Genomic DNA, 22,904 nt, shown 5'->3' on the forward strand with positions numbered 1-22,904 from the left:
TTTTCATAATATGCGGGAAGATTCGTGAACAAAAAAAAATATATATGAAATTTGGATCTATTCCACGAAAATAACGGAACTGGAGTCAATCCAATTTTGGGAAATTGCTAAACAATGTCTCGCTTCACTCGAGTGCTGAAAGAAACCTTAAGGCACTTTTGCCACGGCAAAATAAATAGCTCAACTGTTGGAGAAATATTTTTTGGCAATAATAAATTAAGCGTAAACAAAATTTTTTGACTTTTATTGATTTCTAAATTTTTTACGATACATTCAAAAAATTTGATACAGAGTGAGTCGATAAAAGTAAATTGATTTCAAAGACGCTAAAATAGAGTTTTGGTAGACCAGCATAATATTTAATAGTATTTACAGAGTTTTACTTTTATTTTGATCCACCCTGTAGCTACAAAACCAGTTTATAAAATTTTCAAAATTAGCGAAAACATCAAATTGTACAAAATGTTTGCTGGAAATTGATGCACATTTTTAAAAAGTCAACGATTTTTAAAAGTGTGTATCTCGCAAAATAAAATCTTTAAAAACCAGTAATTGAGTTGAAATCAGAAAATACGTTTTGAGTTTTATGTAAATATCACACAGTAAAATTTACAGTTTCTATCACTGAAAGAAGAACTAGTTTAATAGTTATAATTTTTTATATACAAGATATTTAAGCAAATTTACAATTTAGAGATGGCATCCAACAATGTACATTAACAATATAAATAAGCGTAAATCTTTGCCAAATCCTTTTGGAAGCATTGGGCTCGAATGCTTCGCAACAGAATCGGCAAACCCATTCGATGACACACAATTACTTAGCATGGAATGCTCTACATAACAAATCTGTCTTACTTAGAACATTAAATCTACACCAAAAAAATGCAACTCTACGGATCGTCTCTAAGTGAAATCAGTCTTTGTTGAAATAACGCGGGAATCATGAATTAGTTGTCGACGGATATATTTAAATTTTGCAAACACACGCGTCGAAAACTCACGGCCGCATCCCCAAAAGCTTCCGGAAAGCACGTCGGAAGTCCAGGTTAAAAATCGTGTAAATAATCGGATTGAGCACTGAATTAATATAACCTAACCATGTGATGAAATTTATGAGTCTCTTGGAAGGGCAGCAACTGGGGCAGAAGGGGATTGTGACATACATGAGGAAGAACGGCAACCAACAAACTACGAACACTCCCATTATGATGCCGAGTGTTCTAGCTGCTCGTCGTTCTTTCGACAAAGAGATGCGTTGTTTCTCCTCGATAAATTGGTAAACAATTCCCGGTTTCTTAATCGTGACTGTCGATTCGGTCAGCTGGACTTTGTTGGGGTGGCTGGACTTGGATTGGGGCGAGTTCGACACAGTGGTAGATTCGGATATTGTGATCTTCTGGTTGTCGGAAGTGCAGGGGTTGGAGTTGCGCCGTTGAGAGATTGAGGAAGTTTCAGGATTGTCTGTCAAGGAATCTTCGTGGACTAGAATAGGTTTCAAGTATGTGTTGTTGTCGGTGTTGTCATCTTTTCGCTTCTTCTTAGTCTTCTTGTGTTTGCGTTCTTTAGTCTTGCCGTTAGCTGCAATCTCGGGGTGTTCGTTGTGGTTGGTTTCACTACTGACGCTCTCCCTGTCTGGTTGTACTTCTTTATTGTTGATCAGAGCTGACTGGTTTTTGCATATGGCGTTGATTTTCGAAGCTTGCGCCCTCTCCCTCAACCTCCTCTTAGTGGCTATGAATATTTCTACGTAAACTATTGTCATGATAAACAAAGGGATGAAAAATGAACCTAACGAGGAATAAATGACGTAACCTTGACGTTCGGTTAGTTTGCACTCTTGCACTCTTTGAAACTCCTCAGGTTCTGGCCAGTCGTTCCAGCCGATCAAAGGCGGCGAGCTGATTAAGAGAGACAGCACCCAAACTCCACCTATCATTAACAACACCCTTTTCAAGGTGCGTTTCTGGGCATAATTGATCGGATCGGTGATGGCCCAGAAGCGGTCCAGCGCTATCGCGCACAAATTAAGGATGGAAGCGGTGCAACAAAGGACGTCGGATGTGAGCCACATCTTGCAGATGTGTATGCCGAAGACCCACCGTCCTAATATCGATAACATCACGTTTAACGGCATGACGAGGATGGCGACTGTCAAATCGGCCACAGCCAGCGACACTATAAAGAAGTTCTGTACTATCCGCAGCGGCTTGTATGTGAAGACGCTTAAAATCACCAGCACGTTTCCAATTATCGTCACGAGAATGATGAATGTTAAAGTGACGATTGTTAGGATAGCTTCCCATTCGGCTACGTCCGTCTGCCCGAAGATTGTCGAGAAATTGCCGGGGAGTTCTGGCATGCAGCTGCTGTTCTCTTCAGACATGCTGATTATTTGATCACGGAGAGGGCGTCTGCAAATTCAAGAAAACATAACGGTTAGATTCATATTTGCAGAACCGGTGGCACTAATGAAAAAATTGGAACAAAAAATAAAATAATCGATCAAAGGAACGGCAGATTCCTTTTTATTGCCTCTACTTTAGTCCCATCCTGCTGCGTTCGATCGACTTTCATTTAACAACATACTCGTATAGTCCCCCTATTGGCTAGCTTCGTCTTATAATTAATATCGGGGATGATATATTATTTGCTAAGAAGCAGCCAGGTTTCGCAAAAAATAAATGTAAATTTGGTACACCTGCTTTCTCGATAGATTTTGATTGCTCGGCGCCGAGATTGTAATATATGGGCCTATATCCTTTAACAGAGCCGGGAAAAATTGCAACATGTTGCCTTCGCTTAAGGAATTTACGACGGCAAGTATCAACAGACAACAAAAGCCCTTAACTTTTGCGGCAGTATTTTTTATATTGTTCTAAAGATTTAGTGTCAGCAATAAACCCAGAAGCGTTAAAATTATTACAACATATGTCACGCCATAGAAACTGCCTTTTAAACATATTGCAAAAAAACCCAAAGTCAACGTTAATGCCCACCACCACTTATCCCTTCTTATTGAGTCGCCAACAGCTGCCGGCTTACAACGCTTTTGACGTAGACTGAACAGTTTAAAAGTTTGCTCTAATGAAAACGGTATCAGTTGTGGATTGAAAAATGGGAGAGGATTAGTGACAGCGACGAGTTTGTTAAAATTTAAATGCAGAGAGACACAAAATCGGTTTTTTGCAGTAAAAACTAGCTCATAGTGATCCTCAGTGTTCTAAATGAATTGCTATTTATAGCACAGTAACCTCTTCATACCCTCATTACTAGAAATATCGGGTGTTCATTTAAATTAATTCTCAAAGTAGGCGTTGAAGAGTCGATTGTGAACGCACCACGGATTATGATTAGCTGTTTAAATCTAACCTCATTTTTTGCGTTGTTTGTGTTTTTACTCTGCAGACTGACGAAGTGGTGTGTTCACAATCGATTCTCCAACTCCAACTTTGAGGATAAATTAGGATGAACACCCGATATAATAAATCTGGCCTCGATGCTGTGTTCGTTCTTATAATAACAATTGGACATTGTTAATGTTATTTATTTAACGCAATTGAAATGGCTATTTATCCTAACAAATATTCAAAATTTAGCACATCGGAAATAAGCGATTTTTACGAAAAGCTATAAAATTGAAAATAAACTCGAAAAAATTAAATATGAAATTTCACAAAACATATTGGGCCGTATCACGACACCGCACCGTTATTAAAGTTGCGGATAACTAAAGTCGTGATTAAAATAAACATAAAACGATATAGATTTATGTAATTATAACGTGCCAGAAAGAGATGAATTCGTCACCATCGTAATTAGTCATGATTAAATTTAATAAGGGTGTCGTGATACGGCCCATTAATTTTAAATTCCAATATACAAAAGGAAAAACAGTTTTATTTCAGATTTTCCACAAAAACTTCAGAGGAATAACATTTTTGCTGCATTTGAAACCCCCATTTCCGTTATTAAAATCTCAGTACTTATTAACATTATCACACAAACCTTAAAAATTAAATTGAGGAAAGTTAAACACAGCTACGTCTCAATTCTCACGAATTAATGAAAGATCAATCAGAAAAATTTCACAAAAAACTGAAATTAGCGATAAGGTTTCTTATCATAAATCGTCTTTAAATAGTGCTGCACAAAATAATGCTTTCATGATGGTTCTCGATTTTGTGAAGGAATTGAGATTGATAGTCAATAACGATCACTGCAGTGTAGAGTTTCATGTATTTGTCCTTTCAACGAAATTAAAAAAAATACTTATCGCGCGTTCAAATGAAATCCTGGGCTGGGAAGGCGTTGGAAACCCTCAATTGTGCTTTTTTAAAGCGTAGATTAATTAATTGGAGCATGTTGACAGCTAACCTCAAATTTAGAACCAAAAAATTTTGTTTTTTTCTTTCTTTGCAATGTTTTACCTTAAAAATAGGATAACTTAACGGTTCCTATTCTCGAAGCAAATATCTAAGGGCACCCGTTGTTGAAAACAAACATGTTCAATTATATCCAGATTAAACATAAACAAATGTCATTCGTGTCAAACGGCGGGAAATTCAAATTTTACACTGTTCTAAACGGTTTAATTTTCCCAACGCCTACTAGCTCAGGATTTCATTTGAATGCGTGATAATTTACAAAGAGTCAGAAAAAATAGTGCAAGACGTTTCAAAAATGGTGGAGGCGCCAGGCGAGCTCACGGCTAGATTGTTTGGCCGTGAAGATTTCGATGTAATTGTATCTGAACGCGCACATTTCCTTTATCTTTTTCCTATTCGTGCCGTAAGATAAATCGTGTTTTAGGAGTAGTGTAGAAAAAAGTGATGTGTTATCCCCACAAATTGATGATGTTCTAGCACTTATCCCATTTGCATTCTGAAAAAAGTTTCCGATAAGCCAGCATTTCCACTATGCTGCACATATAACAAAATGCAAGCTGTCTTTTCAACGACGTAAATTACGAAGCTTGAAGAACAACAACGAAAGTTATGAGTCTCTTTTGTCGGTGAAGCTTTGAAGTAGTGGCTTAAAATTTTCAATTCGAGGAATGTATTCGACTTTGAATAATTCAAAGTGCCATTTCAGGCGATCTGTTGTGGTTGTCTTTGTAGTATCTGAAAATTATCACTTGATGAATTGAGAAGCGAACTCATTTATCATTTTGTCATTTGAAATGACGACTAACCCCAGCCGTAACCCAACAAACGCGGTCTATTGACACTTGACTTGTTTTTTTTTTTGCTTTTTTTATCGGTCGATACACCCGGCTATTTACGTGCGAAGCTGCACCATGCTCGTGAATTTGCTAAATAGCTGTGCTGTATCTTGCGGAAACTTTTGGCTATAAAACATTGTATAGGGCTGATTGTAGGAAGCCAGAACTATGCGCACCAACTTTGTACATTTAAATGTGATGATATGGCCAACCACCGTTAGGTTTCCTAAATCGTTACAGGATCACAATCAAATTTATTTACGAGGAAGGTTGCCTTACTGTACCTTCGGAACCTAGGTCGATTTTTGATATTTTATAGTTCCTACCAAAATATAAACCCTTGCAAAAAATCACATCATTAGATTCATTTTTCATGGATGAAATAATCACCTTCTGAAAATAGAATTTCTACTTTTTGCTTATGTTTTAAAAAATAAATGTGATAACGGAAACAGCACCGGAATGGTCTAGTTTTCTATTTCCTGGTTTTTCTATTTGTGTTGAAGTGTTTGAACAGATTATAACGCATTTCAGAGATTATAATGCAAAGATTTTTCATGTTTTTGGTTGAATTTTTATTTTGTTATTTCATAACAGAATCGGCTCATCTCTTCTACTTTTCAAATAAATTTTAATTTTACATCTTTTTCAAATTATCCAAAATGGTTATTTCAGTGAGATTGGTTACCCACGCCTTCGTTAGAGATTGTTAATACAAATTAATGTCACCTATCGAAAATTGATTAAGACCTTGTAAGTGCTGTTAGGTGGTCGGTGATGTTCTAGAAACCCTTTGAAACCGAAGCGATGACTTTGCCAATAATTAAACGTAACACAATATGAAATCAATAGAGGTTGTAGCGAGATATCTTAAGGTTATAATTTCCTGGTTATGTAAAAAAAAAACTAAGCTGTTTTCTGTCTAATAAAACAACATAGAAATGGAATCATTCGTCAGGTAATAGAAGTAAACTTAGTTTAATAATACTGGAACATGTTGAAAGTTAGACATCTGTGTTCCTCTAGGATAATTTAATTATCCTCTTGATTAGTTTACCACACAGGACATGGCATGTTATTTTGTTAAAAATGAGATACGGAAAGTTTGAATATTTTTTATCAATCCTGTAAATTCTCGTGAGTTTATTGTTTGATGGAATGTGAAATTGCTAGATTAAATTCGAATCACAGTCATCCACAAGTTATGAATAATCATGATTGCGGTCAGGATGCTTCTTTAATTTCGAAGCTTTTTGCTGATGGATCGTATGTTTAAAAAGGATTGGTGCAAAGCTGAACTTCGTGGCAGCTGTGAAATCCGGGAGATTACAATTGATTTTCCTTTCGTTCTTTGAAAATCCCACTTTTAAGCTTTATTTTTAAGCTGTAAGTTTCAAGTTCTCACTTTAATATTATTTCTGAAAAGTAGTTGCTTTAATACTTTTGATGAAGACGGATTTGAGATGGAATCAAAAAACTGAAACGTCTGCATTTGGAAATAATATCTGATCGGAACGGCGTAATTCCTCCAGTTGATTGGATTCAAATGAAGCATTGAGAATTAATATTTGAATCAGAAACATAATCTAAACAATTTGCATTTATCAAGCAGAACAAAAATTTGACGAGGGATGGAATTCCAAATGTAATTATTTCGGTAATTAAAACGCCTTTCTCAAGTTTCTACAACAAATTTATGGGGGAATCTCACCAAACAATATTAAAAAAGATATTTTCATTTAATTTTTTTTATAAATGGAAGCTCTAGATTTGTGATTAATTTTTGCTTCAAATTTAAATCGACAAAGGCGGCTATATTAAGAATTTTAGGTAAAAAATTATTTATAATTCGTTTGTGTGTTGCTGACTATCAAAGATGAATTTCTTTACCTTAATTACATCCTCGCATTTTGTGAAGCTTTCAACAGTTCATCCAATCTCGTCGGACTCCATTACGATCCTGAAACAATAAACAAGTCGTTATTTTTTGCGGTGCAAAAAGTACCAGTGGAAATATTTGATGAATGATTTGGCTTCGGTTCAACAGGTTTTCGCAGGGCCTGGAAGCCAACTTTTAAAGCTATCATTTTCAAAGATACATTTCCTCGACAAGGGGTCGTCCAAATGACAACATAAAAGGTAAGTCTGAATTTTTTTGTCAACAATTATATTTAGGAGCTCCGTGATTCCAGTAATTGCTTTTAAAGAGGCTTCCCCCGATAAATTTCATCTCAAGACGCTGTAAACATTTACAAAACCACAACCGCTTTAAAGAGCATTTTAAAGTTGCCAGCTCGAGAGACGATAAATAATAAAAAGCGAAGCTTGTATTTCGCGGTTCAAAAATTTATAAATCGTTGTTACGGAAGTGGAATGAATTTTGTGTATACATATGTTAAAATTAATTCCACGGTTTTAGTTTAGTTGTTACGCTGGATATGGTGCAGTTAAGTTTAATGTTAACGCTATGATAAGCTGACTCATTAACTTAATGGGTTTACAGGCTTTATATCTTCAAGAGTTATCTACTTGCTTCTGTATTTATGCGAGGTTTTGAGAAAATTGTCGGTTTTATGTTTACGTTTCTAGACGTGTATTGTTCAACAGTTTACTCACAAATCGTGGGAACTGCAATACTGCTAAATAGCGTCAACATCTTGCTGTTTAATCCGCAGCAGGAACGTGGATGTGTATAAGAATTTGGTCATATCGTTGTTATCACGGAGCTTTTCACAAAAGCTTACGCTGTAAGTAGCAACAAGGAGAACCATTAACACAAATGGAACGAGCAAATGTCCGGGTTAGAATTGCATTGAAATTTTTGAATTATACGAAATGAGTTTTAATTAAAACTTCTTATTCATATTTTCTGACACACATTTTAAAAAAGAAACAACGACAATTCTTGGCTTATCATGAAAGCTTTCAAGATATCCAAGATTCTGTTACAAATTCGTTTAGTACTTTTTTGTCCAGTACAGTGGTAATCAAATTTTTTTTGGCGACTCCTCAGTTTTTTTAGAAAGTACGAGAGAATGTAAAAGATACACATTTAGTGTAGACTTTGAGCCTGTTTTTTACTTGCATATTGGGGATGTCAAATAATTTATGCTACCCTCGTTTTTAGTCATGCATGAACTGGAAATCAGTAGACAAAAATGTTAAATATGTCAATATTGGTAGAGTTTTAATGAACACTTTCCAGCTGAAAAATCCTCCTTGGCAATTACTAATAAATGTTATGTGAACATATATAAAGAGTGGGTTTTTGATGATGTTTTCTCTTCTCTTGAGACATGAAAAACAATTACTTTTTTGATTATTTACCCAGGTCCATTTTTATATTCCAATAATAATCTGCCGTCATAATTTTCAACGGCCTTGATACTTTCTCTATTGTTTTGATACTTCCATTTTTCATCTTACCCTGTATCAACTCTATATCAACATTTCTGTATAAAAAATCAATTTTTAGGCTCATATTACACCTGAAGTTCTAGAATTTTTGTCACATTTCTTCTGATTTTGTAAGATCTTTATTATTGTCAAAAAAGATTTTTTTTTTAGGTGTCGTCCACCCATCCTCGAGATTGTCTTGCCTCGGCCGCGAACGGCCTCGGCGACAGTTTCTCTCTCGGTACGTTAAAGAACGATTTCGCGGCCTTGATATACAAATAACTATTATGTACAATATATTGATGATTTAGAGAATTAACATATAAAGTCGAATGAAGATGTCATAAATATTCTTTAAACCTGTTGTAAATTTTCCCCTCTGCAACGGACGTCGAATTTTGAATGATCCCAGATTTCGCAACTTTCAATGGAAATAAAGTACAAAAATCTGTTGTATTAACGTGTACTAAGAGCATTATACTGGTGAATAGACAAAAGAGTGTACGCTTTAGTGGCAGGTCGTCCTTTTCAAAAGCATTAAAAGCGGCTTAACTTGTCTGGAGAGCCGTTTAAAAGCTTATTGCGCCTACATCCTGATAAAAAAATAATGTGGTACGTAATAAATTATATTTTTTAAATGCGTGCGTACTTATAACTTCCAATTTTCATTAATTTCATTACCATTTATGCGGTTTATTAATTACACACGTTGAATTATCTGCACATCGACATAAAGCAGATTTATTCAAAGTGATTTTCACATGTTGCTAATTATGAGCAGCGAACTGTCAATGGCACATAAAACGTGATCCATAATCCGCTTATCATCTGATACATTCGCATGAAGTAAACGCGGGAATTATAGCTGGTTTGCCGCAGAGTAAATCGAGCCATTTCACGTTTCCTTTGAGACACTTAACGAGTAATAAAGTCGAGAGATACAATCTAAAAATATTGCCATAATTTCGGAAGAGACAGCTCTTGGCGGTTTGCAACCAACCGGCTCGATATTTTTCTGGAATCCCGCATGAATTTTTAACGAAATTCCAGGATCTGGAATACGTCTTGTCTATTTGTTTAGTCTCCTGACGCTGTATTTTATATAACCGTTCTTTCATGATAATTTAATAAAATATGCAGGAAGAGCAATATGTAAACTGCATCCAATCCTTATTGAATCAATGCCCAAGGTAAAGGAAATTACGTTAGGGTCGCAATATTGAATTTGAATGAAATGCAGACGAAGACTTGAATATTGTATAAGTTGGAGTGAATCCAGACCGATGCAAGAACATTCATTAGAAGTACTGGTGCACCACTTTGCCTGCAATAGGAGTGATTTCTATAAAATTATATTTTTGAGCGTATACGTTACAGAATTGATGTACCTGAATGTAAAGGATGTCAGGAAAATTAAACAAGGAAAAAAGGCACATTATTTATATCAGCAACCTGAATACCTTGTTTAACCAAGAGATTTTTTGTTTGCTTTAAAACTTTATTGTAAATATTCTCGCGCTTCCAGTGTATTTTAAAGCTATAGCTAAAAGGACACAATTCGATCGATATTGCTATATATTTCATTTTATGGATATTTATTCGAGAGGTCGGTAAGAAAAAAATAAAGTTTCAGAAACACGCATCACCACCCTCTTCAAAACTTCTCAGCAATCTGTTTGACTATTTAACAGCGTAAACAAAAAAGAATTTGTTTCATATCTTACCTCTAATATCTTGTGAAAAAGCTGCTGAAGATGATAAATCTGTTCGTGTACTTATTTAATTTTAGATTTAAACGTTCTCTATAACTTGTTTTGTAAATACAACGTGTTTCACGTAAGAATACGAGGCTGAAGTTTTTTAGATCTCACCTTTTTGATGTATCAATTTTGTCGTTATACTTTATAGGATGTCTAGAAAAGTGTAGTTTCTTAAGATTATGCGTTCAAATGAAATCCTGGGCTGAGTAGGCGTTGGAAATAGTAAACTAAACCGTTTAGAACAGTGTAAAGTTTGAATTTCCCGCCGTTTCACACGAATGACATTTGTTTAGGTTTAATCGACACATAATGGAACATCTTTGTTTTCAGCAAGTGTGCTCTTAGATGTTCGCTTCGAGAATAGGAATCGTTACTTATTCTATTTTTAATCTAAAACATTGCTAAGAAAGAAAAAACGAAATATTTTTTGTTGCTAAATTTTAGGTTAGCTGTCAACATGTTCTAATGAATTTACACTTTAAAAAAGCACCATAAGCATGATACTACATAGTAATATTTTCTAGTCAAGCTTTTTATCTATTTCCTGCATAATTTTTCACTTTTCAGTCTTATTATTTTATAAAATTTTATTATTAGTACTTTTAGTGTCCTATTTTAATTGTTGCTTATTCTGGCGTCGGTCACTGGGGCAGACTCATGAAAAACCAGTTGGCGTGTTAACGAGCTCAATAAACAGCGAAACACCCATATTTACCGGACTCGATTACGGTAACCTTATAGTCGCCTTGATTACAGAAAATCGATTGCCTCAAACAGTGTTTAAGTGCTGAAAATAAGTTTGAGCGAGGCTTGAATGGGTTCCCGAGGAATTCAATCGTACTCTGAAGCGTTCGCCTGGAAAATGACATGTAACTGATAAAGTTCGAAAATTGTTCCAACATGTTGAGGTAATTGTTCAAGCGTGCTGAAGAACACGACGCTCGCTAGTTAGACATAAATTCAAATCCATTCTTTCTCAACTCATCTAACAAACAATCTAATTTTTATTACATCCTCATCCACTTAGTATCAAATTAACTTTTATTACTCTTATTGTAATGTAAACCTAACTCGTCTATAAATTCATTACGCACCTGAAGATTTAAGAGCTTTCGGCGACAACAAATTTGTCTCTCAACACAGTTTAAAAGTTGCCGCGCAACTTCTCCCAAGAATTCTAATTGAGTTTTTTTTTGGGCAATACCCCAAGTCGTAAACTAAACTTTTTCACCAGTTTCAGTCAATTAGCTAAGAGGTTATTTTGTAACAGTGTGAAATTTAATCACATCAAGGATCCAAATTTATGAGGACAATAAAAGTGTGCTTGGCTTTGTAAAGGGGTGCGTTAAAAGTGTATAAAAAGACTATAAAAACGTAATGAATAGCGGAAATGTCACAGGTATTAAGTAGACACGTACACGAATTTACGATATAAAAAGTGTTGTTCAGAATCTTTAAATTGGCGGTAATAAATTGAGCAGTTTTCGATTAATATTTTTTTTATCTCGTTTGCGGTGCTCAGATGATTACGCTGTGTTAAAAATATGGCTCGTTAATGTCATCATCAATTTTCAAGATAAAATGGTAAACGGTGAAGTAGTTTTGAATTTTTAAAACTAGTTTGCGATAGAACGTGTCTAATATGCAAACTACCGTATCTTTCAAAAAATTTATGGTCAAGAGCGGTTGTGAAAAACAGAACCATCACAGATTTGTGACGCAACTTTACATAGTTGTACCTAACCACAGACTAAGATTCACATAACCTAACTTTAAATTTGAGAATTACAGTGGCACTGGACGGGAGGGCAGCTCAGTCAAATGTTGGTAGCGGTGACTCATTCATCTAGGAACTGTTTTCAAACCAATATGGTCTTCGTTCATGAGAACTGTCGTAATAATGACATTTACGACTGGATTATTCAAGTCAAGCCATGTGTTTTCAAATCTTTTCTTTCTCACTTTCGTTCTTGAAATATGTGCCTTTTTAAACAACATAATTTTTGTTTAAACATTTTTCGTTCCTACGAGCACTTTACTCAAGTATTTTAGTTGCTCTAAATAGGTCAATTTGATTTGTGCCCACTTTAACGTTTCACGCGACCACCCGGTATTTCTTTGTATCCGTAGATTAGTCATTGTCGGTTATTACTTTAATGCCATTGGAACTTGTTCTAGTTCAGTTTTTGTGATATTTTTTCTTGGATCATAAATAGAGATAATGCCTACACATACGTAGCTCCAGGGTTACATTTTCAGCTAAAATGTATGTAAACTTTAATAGTTACAACGAGATACCTACACATACGTAGGTAGCTCCAGGGTTACATTTTCAGCTAAAATGTAAACTTTAATAGTTATAACGAGATATTTAATACTTACCATATTGATTAATGATTAACAAAAAAAAAAATCGGACTCTAATAACAGCAGCCATTACAGCAAATTAAGCTTCGTTTATTGGAGGTACAATGGTTCAACTAATTTTGAAATCTGATACTGCTATTCATCGCTAAGGAATTAGTATTTCTTACGCTCACGTTTACTGACTTTTGATTAACTGAGATCTGCTGATGGACATCATAGAAAATTACGTTAATTGGTTAATTTTTCTTGAATATAACAACACAATCAGAATAACACGAAATGTTATATTGTCATTATTTGAAAAAAATGATAAATTTACAGTTAGCAATTAATTGTTCTTTGTAAAACCGATGTCGTTGATACATAATTTCAGTAACGCAAGTACAAGGTCACTCATTATAAATGATTGTCCCATCGCAGTAGGCATTGGTGACGTGGTTGAATGTGCCGCAAGCCTCATAACATGAGTGAGACTAGTATTGCCAAGGGTGTGGCACATCAAAAATTTGTGTGGATTTTCAACGCCAACTGCGATGGGACAATCATTTATAATGACCTTGTACAACCACAGCTATCTGTTAACAATTTGTCCAAAAAAAAATTGGGCACCTGCAATGGTCTTCATGTTAATTAGTGATTCAGAAATTTATTAATGATTTTATTATTGTTATTAAGAGAAAAGTATGAAGTGAATTTTTTGGCCAAGTTTTCTTCAAGGAGTTTCGGTAATTTAGAAGTTCACAGAAGATCACATTGAGGTTATAAACAGATGAAAATCCATGCAAAATTTATTCAAATTCGATTGCTCTTCAAAATAAATATGTGAAGTTATGCCGAACAGTGTTTTTTGTTAGTTGATTTGTTAAAGCGCAACATTTTACTGATCTTATTATTACGTGAACACTCATCCTTGACAGTTTCGGTCCGTTAATCTTTTGAACACAGTGAATTTACCAGTGATTTATTGACTGGTGTGGTTCCAAAAGTTGTAAGATAAGTGTATTACATCGATGTACCAAATCTACGAGCCTGAAAGTCCGTAATTTACATAATGTGGTTAAAATTGAGAAAGTAAAAGTTATGGAGTTACGGAGTATGGAAGTCATGTGCAGATGATTTATGCTTTTAAAATTCTTATTTATCGGTTTATTTATTAATTTGTATTTTAACAATGCTATGTTTGTTTTATTTTAATTGTATGCAGGTCATGTAATAATTTGATTGTGTATTATGATAAACAGGAATTTGTATTTGTCTATTTACATATTTTAAATAAACAGTCAATTGTTCAATGAAAACGTATATTAATCTGCATCTATTAATCATTTAATTTGTGTCACGTCAACACAAACATTCTGATCGTAATATTTATTTGTGCTTTGTTGTTGATGCATTTACTAATTGAAGTAACTTCTTTTAACTAATATGTGGCGCAATTGTTAACGTTGTAAATTCAATTTTTGTGGTAATGCAAACCAGATTATTCTTTAATGTAAAAAAAATAACAACATATTTATATGTACAAAAATTCTATACCCAAATAACTATATCGTTCTCTGCAAGTTTTATTTTGGAAGTAAGGTAACAATGTGTTACTTAATACCGATGGAGACACCTTAATTGATCATAAAAAATTCTCTTTCAATTTTTGTAGTTTCAATTTTATTATTTTTCTCTCATAAGATATTATCCTATTTCCAATTAGAAATACAGGATGTCCCAAAAGTACCGCCTTTCCTTGAAGGTGCGTCATCTAGAAGTGTTATGGAGTACTGAAAAATAGTTTAAAAAATTCAATATGCAAAATTTTGAAATTTTTTTTTAATAAAATAATTTTTCTTGAAGTGATTGTTGTGTTACTTCTCAAGCCCATTAAAATGGTTGCCTGGGTATTCAATAATACAATGCTATTACGTATTTCTAGGTAGAGGTAATTCTCAGGTTACAGCGTTACCTTTTTTATATTTTAAAATTGCGTATATTTCCTAAATGGAGGGTCAGGATTTTTTAAAAATAAAAAGGTGGTACCTTTGGGACACCCTGTATTTCTGAGTAGAAATCTCTTAACACAAATTACAACCTTGCTACGACGTTGTGCGAAAGTATGTAAATGTTTTTCATGCACAAATACATTTTTACAACAGGTACATTAATTAAAAGGCGAGGAAAAACACAATCTGCATAATATAAAAAAACGAGTATTATAACTTTTTCAGTTTTACTCTCATTGGATGATCGAGACAGTATCAATACTTTTGGGTTCCGTCACATTCACCACTTATTTTCCTTTTTTAAATTAGGCAATTTAAAAGTCCGGATTTACTATTCAGGCCAGAATCTTTATAAAAATTCAAAAACTTGAAGTTGCGCCAACATAATGATGCAGTAATATCGACTTTCCCTGAACTTTTAAATTTATGTGTAAAAGTTCTGGACAGAACAGGATAGTAGTGACAAATAGCACAAAGACTCAGTCATTACCGGCTACCAAATGTTCATCCCTTTACGACAAAGAGAGACGAAAGTCGGCTAAAATTCCGACAAACAATTATTTCTTATCTGTGTCGAAATGACCGATTGAGGAAGTGTTTTTTTTTTATCTCGAAGAGAAAATTTTAGTCACAGAGCGTCGCAAAATGACAAAGGAGGGCGATACCGACAATTTCCACTCGAACTGGTAACTGCATTTATTGTTACGAGGCCGGTCTGAGTGAAAACATCATAATTGTCTGCAGGGCTTTCTAGGGTTTTTCTTGATTTATTTTGGGCAAAGGCATCTCCGAAAAGTAAATCTGGGCGTTTTCCGGAATTTATGTTTGCCTTTTGTGCCACTAGAAAGAAATAGGGCGGGTCCTAATGGTCGATATTAAACCGTTGATTTAACTGTTGACAGTTGTCGAGTGTGAGGACCAATTTTGGGGACGTAATTTCCTACTGAAGTCCGGTGCGATTTAAAACGTTGGATTTTTTATCGTCAAGAGACAGAGAATTTTTCACTCTGTTAAAACTTCTATCGGTGTGGTCTCTCAGGTGTATTGGGTTCAGCCAAGAAAATTTCTCTTTTGGGTGGGACGGGATAAAACACTAGAACAGCGTTGCAATCTTTTGTAAATATTATGACTTTATTACTTTCAAGCCGTTTGGATAATTCAGAAGTTGTGAGGACAGAATATTTAAGTTCTTTATAAATTTTTTCGCCGGAGATTTGATTTGGGTACAAAGCGGAACACCTATCAATTATAACTAATTTCGCAGTTTACAATGAAGTTCCTTCCTACCCATATCAAATTTATCTTAACTATCACATTCACATTTTAACCTGCGTCACACATCGTTCAAGTCAAAACGCACAAGTTTACTTTTGTCTGAAATCCGAATGAGAGCAATTGAGTTATTTCGGTTATTCCCCGAATGGCCCTCTCGCGATGACCGCAGAAATATCATATCAGGACTTGTCGGTGGCTTTTTAGAAAGTTGGAGTAGTCCTGTCACGCAATTTGAAGCAACGACATTGAAAATGTGGAGTGGCGTGTCGTTAAATCTCAAATTGTTACAAGAATTTGATAAAGTGCAATTTGTGCCCCGACCGGTTTAATTGAGGGTGGCGTGCAAACAACTTACACGAATAATTTGCCATTTTTAACCCTCATGAAAATTTCATTGCGTTAAATTATATAGAAACCTACCCTAAACGGCGGCTTTAGATTAAATTCGAAGGCTGCGGTTTTGGCAGTTTAACTCGATTCGCATTATAATAATAATTTTTTGCCCCTTCACAACACGAACCTGGGTGAAAGTTATGACACACACCCACACAATGTAAATTTGAGGGATACATTTTTTTCCATAGATAATTCGATAAGGGCCCAAAGAAAACAAAGACTTGCGATGTTCTAAAAATATATCAATGAAATTTCATAAAAGTTAGGAAAGTGTACGTGAAAAAGCTGCAAGGGCAGTTGGGGAGCTGAACGAGTTGATGGCCTGAAAATGATCTTTTTTTGCTCTTATTCCTTAAGGGGAAAGCTCGAGAAAATATTTTTGTTTCAGATAATATTCCTAAAAGTATATCAACACAATATATAAGTTCCAAAAGTTTTTTCCGCTTCAATTGATCAAAGAAACCTCGGAGCAACAATACACAAATATAAATAATATTCATTATGAAGGTGCGACGAATGCAAAATAAAAATATGTGGGGTGGCGTGAGTAAACTCCAACTTTGCAGCCCCGTTCTGTTATTTCCATTTTGTATACTTTCAATAACGGATTCTGAAAGATATTTTTTAGTACGCCTTTACAAAAAATTATAAGTTACAAAGGAAAGATATTTGATTTTGAAGTTTAAAAAAAAAATATTTTTATCGATCAGAAAAATCAAACTAGCCCGATGTAAGAGCAAAACGTTCAAATTAATTTTAGAATTGGCTGTACTATGGTCTAAATATCGCGCGTACAAATGAAATCCTGGGCTAGGAAGGCGTTGGAAACCGTCAATTGTTGTGCGTAGATTAATTGGAGCATGTTGACAGCTAACCTAAAATTTAGAGCCAAAAAATCTTTCGTTTTTTCTTTCGTTGTTTTACATTAAAAATAGAATAACTTAACGATTCCTATTCTCGAAGCAAATATCTAAGGGCACCTTTTGCTGAAAACAAACATGTTCAATTATATCCCGATTAAACATAAACAAATGTCATTCTTGTCAAACGGCGGGAAATTCAAACTTTACACTGTTCTAAACGGTTTCATTTTTCCAACGCCTACTCAGCCCAGGATTTCATTTGAACGCGCGATATTAAAAGGAGGCCATTGTGAACATTTCATTTGACAAAAAGTATAACATTCATTACTTAATTGTTTCAAAATTGTAACTAAAATCTCATTAATCTTTTTTTGTTATTTATTACTTTGTGTATTTTATTCATTTTTTTTTTATTATGTAGGGACTAAATTAAACTTATTAATTATAATTATTAGCAAGTGCATATACTCGTACCTAATCAGACAGTAATGCCAATCAAATTATGTTTTCCTTTTAGGAGATTTTTTGTATGTGTAAATATTTTGACAGATATCTACAACATGATCTATTTGAATATCTCTGCATGATTTGTTAAAGGCAGCTACTCTTGATTGAAATGAAACACCCATCCCTGATTTGAGTGCACAAGCCGATGATTTGTCGCTATTCCTAATAGACATTTTATAATTAAAACAAAATGTTACAAGTTTATAGCATCTACCTAAATAAAAATGAATTGATATTATTATATTTTTTTCTCGATAGCTCATTTCATTTATGTAACACCACAAGGTCGGTAAAAAACCAAAAAAATTGGAGAAACGAGACCTAAAGGGTCGAGATTTGTTTATCAACGTATCGGGTGTTCATTTAAATTTCCGGTCAAAGTTGGCCTTGAAGAGTCGATTGTGAACGCACCACTCGTGTAAAAACACAAACAGTGGTAAGATTTATACAGCTAATACGTGATCCGTACGTTCACAATCGCCTCTTCAACGCCAACTTTGACCGGAAATTTAAATGAACACCCGATACATGTTGGTGTCTGGCAAGTTGCGGTTTCAGGAATAAAATTATTTTACTGGGGTAGTCAACAATGCAAGCATGATTAAATTGTACATATTTGTGTGAGGGTCGGTCGAGAAGCTTTTTAGGAGAAATTGAATTATATTAGAATTCCCTTAAGCTTTTGAGAAACAGTGGAAAGGAATAATAACTGGGTCATCACTCATCAGAATGCATTCCCTGCCACACTTTCCAACGGAAACTTCACTGGACGCATCTCGGCGTATGTGGAGCACATACCTGTAGCAAGCAGATAAGTTCGTGAAACAAGTAATATTAACTTTGATTTATCCCTGAATTGCGCTATAAAACTTGAAGAATTTTGCAGTCATATTATAACTTAAACTAGACTTTTTTTTCTCTTCGTTATCCTATTATAGTTTCCTTAGGAAGCTATTGTTAGTCAATTTTTAAAGATGCGCAAGAATTATTAATTGATTTTTATTTGCAGCATAGTAAATATGAAAATATTTCAGATCAAATCAAAGTGTAGATTATTTAAATCAAAGAATTTTCTAAAATTATTGATGAAGTATTACTTCCTCTCAGAACCAAATTTCAATTTAAAATTGTGACGCCCCCACAGAAATCTGGAAAACAAGTCACACTTCTCATCAGGCATTCAGCAAAAAATCCCTTGCATCTTTAATTCTTGTCGTGTAAAATTTCTGCCAACCTCCTAATATGCATGGATTCATTATAATTTTTAAACAAGTAGATATTGACTTGCAATAATAAATTTGGCTTTGCAATTTTACATAATTATTTTTTGAACCCTCACACTTAATTCTTAATCTTGACCACATTCTTGAATAATTATTTTTTTCTGTATTTTGAGTAAGTTGGAGAAGATGGAGATTAGGATGACCTTCAATTCCAACATATGCTGACAAAATCTGTTGCGTTAATTTCATCAGTTCTGCGTAATCGACTCTAAGACGAAGAGACTCAATCGGGATTTAACACGATTTGTGGCTATAATCAAAGAGTACCGTTCGGATTAACAAATGATCCGTTGGTCGGGAAAGGGAAATTATTTCATGCTGACAGAAGCACAGCCGACGTTTCCCGTAAAGTTACTTGTTAAAATTCAATTTTATTTAATGGTTTTGCATATTTTATGATTTTAATGCTGCACAAGCCTTTTTCCGTCGATATGATGAAAGTCATTCTGTTGCATTGTTTGCGGAACAAGCGGCGAGTCCATAAATTTAATGAAATAGCTCGGCGCATCGAAATTTCATTATTTCAAAAAATTTCAATAACTGTCTTGTCTAAAACTGTAAAAAGTATACATTTACGAGAGATGATGAGGAAGTTTATAATATCTATTCACTTTGATTGTGACCACAACGAAAAACATAGTAGGCGCTGTTTAGCTGAGGCGACACTAAAAGGCACCGGTACCTCCGCACTGCCAATGCAACTTTTGGGGAGGGGAATTGAAATTTGAAAAGTCACTAAATCAGAATTTGGTAAACCTGAGTTACGCTCTTCGCGCCTTTATCCATGTTTCGAAATTCGTTCTGATTTCTGAATCTGGCTAACTTTTAAACTTTTAAAAATCTGTTCGTTAGAACAAAATACCGTATTTTGTGTATTGTTTATAATCAAATATTCATCTTAAATATTTTTGAAGTCTTAGGTTTAAGCAGGTATGGATTTATCGCAGGCTTCCACATCTCAAAAACAAACTCCAGAAAATGTCGATGGGAGAAGATGTCCACGGTGTGGCAAACGGTTTGCTACAATTTCATCGATGAATAGGCACGTTAGAATAATCCACCAGGAAGCAGCAGCTATGGAGAAAAAAAAAATTCATGTGTTATGTCCAAGTGTAGATTGTAGGGAACTTATGTTCCAGACTTTCAATGATTTAAGCAAGCACATCGAAGAGTTTCACAAGGTATGTTTACAAAAGTTAGTGTTTTCTTTTTCCAGCCAGCAACAATATGAAGAGTGGGTGAAATTGGAGAAGATTGACAGCAATTATGCATTGATCAGGACAAGACATGAACAACATTACAAACAAAAGGAGTACAGTTGCAACAGAAGTGATACGAAAGGTATTGTTGAACATTAAAAAAATGATTGTAATATAAATTCTCTGCATGATTATGTTATATTAAAGGATATCAAAAAGCCTACACCAAAAGAACAGAAAAATCAGGAGGTACAATTAAGATGCGTGGTGTTTGCCCTTCAAGATTAATAGTGGGATTGTCAGAAACTGGTAATTAGTAATTTTATGACACTTAGTAGTCAGTTTAATAGTTAGGTTATATTTGTTTATAGGTGAAGTTACAGTGACTTACCAAAAAACACATTTCGGCCATGAAGAAGAAGTACGGGCTCATCATTTAACACGAACAGAAAAAGAAGAGGTTGTGCAGAAGTTGAAATGTGGTGTTACAACTGACAGGATTTTGGCAGATGCAAGGAAACCAGACAAGGAAAAACTTGAGAGAAAACATTTGCTAAACAGGAAGGACTTGGATTATTTATACAGGAAGCACAATATTGGAAAGAAGAGGGATGAGAATGAAATGGTAGCAGTCACACTGAAGGTTGAAGAATGGAATACAAATGGTCAAAATTTTGCTTTTTTTTTCAAAAAACCAGGTACCTATACTACATATTTTTTTTATTTTAACTCATTGGCATAGTTTATGATGGGATTGGGCTTTTATTTCTTAATGTACAACTAGTTATAAATTTTTATCGAAAGGGATTTAGTGAGATATGGTGGTTGGAGCTTTCTAGTATGGTGTTGGTTATATTTTCTAGGAGAGAAGCATGACTTATTAAAGGACGACGATTTTGCTATAGGTTTCATGAATTCTACAATGAGAGACAAACTATTAAACTTCAACAATATAATATGTATGGATGGGACACATTGCACAAACAAAAAAGGGATGGATTTGACAATAATGCTGGTGAAGGATGACAGAAATGCAGGATTGCCAGTGGCTTTCTTTTTATCGAACAGATTAGACACCCAAATTCAAGAAATTTTTTTAGGAGCACTCCGGAAAGAAATTGGACAGAACCTGGAACCACTATATTTTATGACAGATGATGATCCAAAATATTATAATGCATGGGTGAAGACAATGGGAAATACACCAAGAAGATTATTATGCACATGGCATGTGGTGAAGAATTGGAATATTCAGGGAAGAGCAAAAATTAAAGATGCTAACATGAAAAAGGAAATGAAAGGAGAAATGAAGAAGATTTTGAATGAATGTAACGAGGAGAGATTTAAATGCTTATCAAGAGAATATTTTAAAAAACTAGAAGAAGCTAATGAAGTGGATTTCTTGAAGTACTTAAAAAGGCATGTTCTTATAATTTATTACATATTTTATTTTAACTACCCACAGAAGGATGCAAATACTTAAAAAAAAAATTTGGTTTTAGATACTACTTTATTGATGAGGAGAGAATTCAGATGTGGGCCCATTGTTATAGAAGAAATGCTGGAATTAATACGAACATGTCAGTGGAGAGTTTGAACAATTTTTTGAAGAGCAATCAGCTAAAGAGGAGGACTAAAATCACAATTGAAAAACTTTTGGACACTTTGGAGGAGCTAGTTGACATCAAGATGTGGCACCGGATTTTGAGCATTGAGAGGCCAAGTGCAGGGAATTATCAAGATAGGATTGTTATCAAGGCGCATAAAAAGGCAGAAGAAATGAAGAACACTACACAGATAATTAAAGAAGCTTTTGGACAATTTAAGGTAAAGTCATCAAAAGGTAACCAATTTTATGAAGTGATGTACAATGAGATATGTGAAAGTGAGTGCAGGACCCTATTTTGTAGAGTGTGCAAGGTATGTGTGCATCGATACAGATGTGAATGCCCAGAGTATGCAGTGAGAAATACCATGTGCAAACACATACACATGGTATGTATGTATGAGGAGAGAGTGGGTACTAATTATGTTACAGATAGTGTTGTGGAGATGCTAAAGGAACAACCATCACAAATTAAAAATTATCACCAGGAAGAAATTAAAAAATTTGTTGAAGAAAAGATTGCTACTGAAGACCTATCCATTGATAAAGAAACAAAGAGAAACATCGAGGATGAAAATTTAATGCATTTTTTAAAAGGATTGGACCAAGAAGCCCACGAGAGAGTAATGAGAAAAATTAATATAATAATGAAAGAAGAACAAAAGACCAACACTCCTGCATCGACTAAAAGGAAAATGGAGAAACAAGATTATTATCCTGCGAAACGGTAAAGCTGGGCAAATTGTAATTATATTTTGCTAATGTCACTGTGTTGCAGATAAGAAATGACCAGTTTTTTAAATTATTGTATTGTATTAGGTATATTATGATTTATGTAAATATATTTATATAACTATATCCGAGTGTTTTTATTGTACTACATATTAGCCAAGCACAACACAATTTTTAAAATAAAATGAATTTAACAAAATTCAGTTTTTTATTTTATTTTCATAATAGTTTTAACAAGTTTTAATTTTTTTCATATAACTACATGTACAGTCGGTGGACAAATAAAACTGGGACAAAAATGACAA

The 22,904-nt window shown here is 34.3% G+C and overlaps 2 protein-coding genes across 12 annotated transcripts in view; one reads left to right on the top strand and one right to left on the bottom strand.

Annotated features, from left to right (window-relative positions):
* Positions 1-223: 223 nt before the first annotated feature.
* The window catches only part of Oct-TyrR (Octopamine-Tyramine receptor), a 106,111-nt gene continuing 83,430 nt past the window's right edge, over positions 224-22,904 (bottom strand). For all 9 annotated transcript variants that reach the window (XM_069054686.1, XM_069054680.1, XM_069054684.1 and 6 more), the window contains 2 exons: positions 7,115-7,184; positions 224-2,414 (listed from right to left, as the gene is read on the bottom strand). In XM_069054686.1, coding sequence (XP_068910787.1) covers positions 1,001-2,386 — 1,386 coding nt within the window. In that variant the 5' untranslated portion in view covers positions 2,387-2,414; positions 7,115-7,184 and the 3' untranslated portion in view covers positions 224-1,000. The remainder of the gene's footprint in view (positions 2,415-7,114; positions 7,185-22,904) is intronic.
* LOC138134874 (uncharacterized) lies at positions 19,724-22,725 on the top strand. Of its 3 annotated transcripts, none has more exons than XM_069053451.1 (6): positions 19,724-20,403; positions 20,469-20,570; positions 20,633-20,959; positions 21,125-21,680; positions 21,764-22,594; positions 22,646-22,725. In XM_069053451.1, the coding sequence occupies exons 1-6, from the start codon at positions 19,995-19,997 to the stop codon at positions 22,647-22,649; spliced, it is 2,229 nt and encodes a 742-aa protein (XP_068909552.1). In that variant the 5' UTR covers positions 19,724-19,994; the 3' UTR covers positions 22,650-22,725. The 3 variants fall into 3 exon arrangements, with proteins under 3 accessions (XP_068909552.1, XP_068909553.1, XP_068909555.1); XM_069053452.1 differs by having other exon boundaries at positions 21,167-21,680; XM_069053454.1 differs by lacking the exon at positions 22,646-22,725 and having other exon boundaries at positions 21,764-22,088; positions 22,172-22,431.

The sequence above is a fragment of the Tenebrio molitor genome, chromosome 7 (assembly GCF_963966145.1).
Source record: "Tenebrio molitor chromosome 7, icTenMoli1.1, whole genome shotgun sequence".
Lineage (NCBI taxonomy): Eukaryota > Metazoa > Arthropoda > Insecta > Coleoptera > Tenebrionidae > Tenebrio > Tenebrio molitor.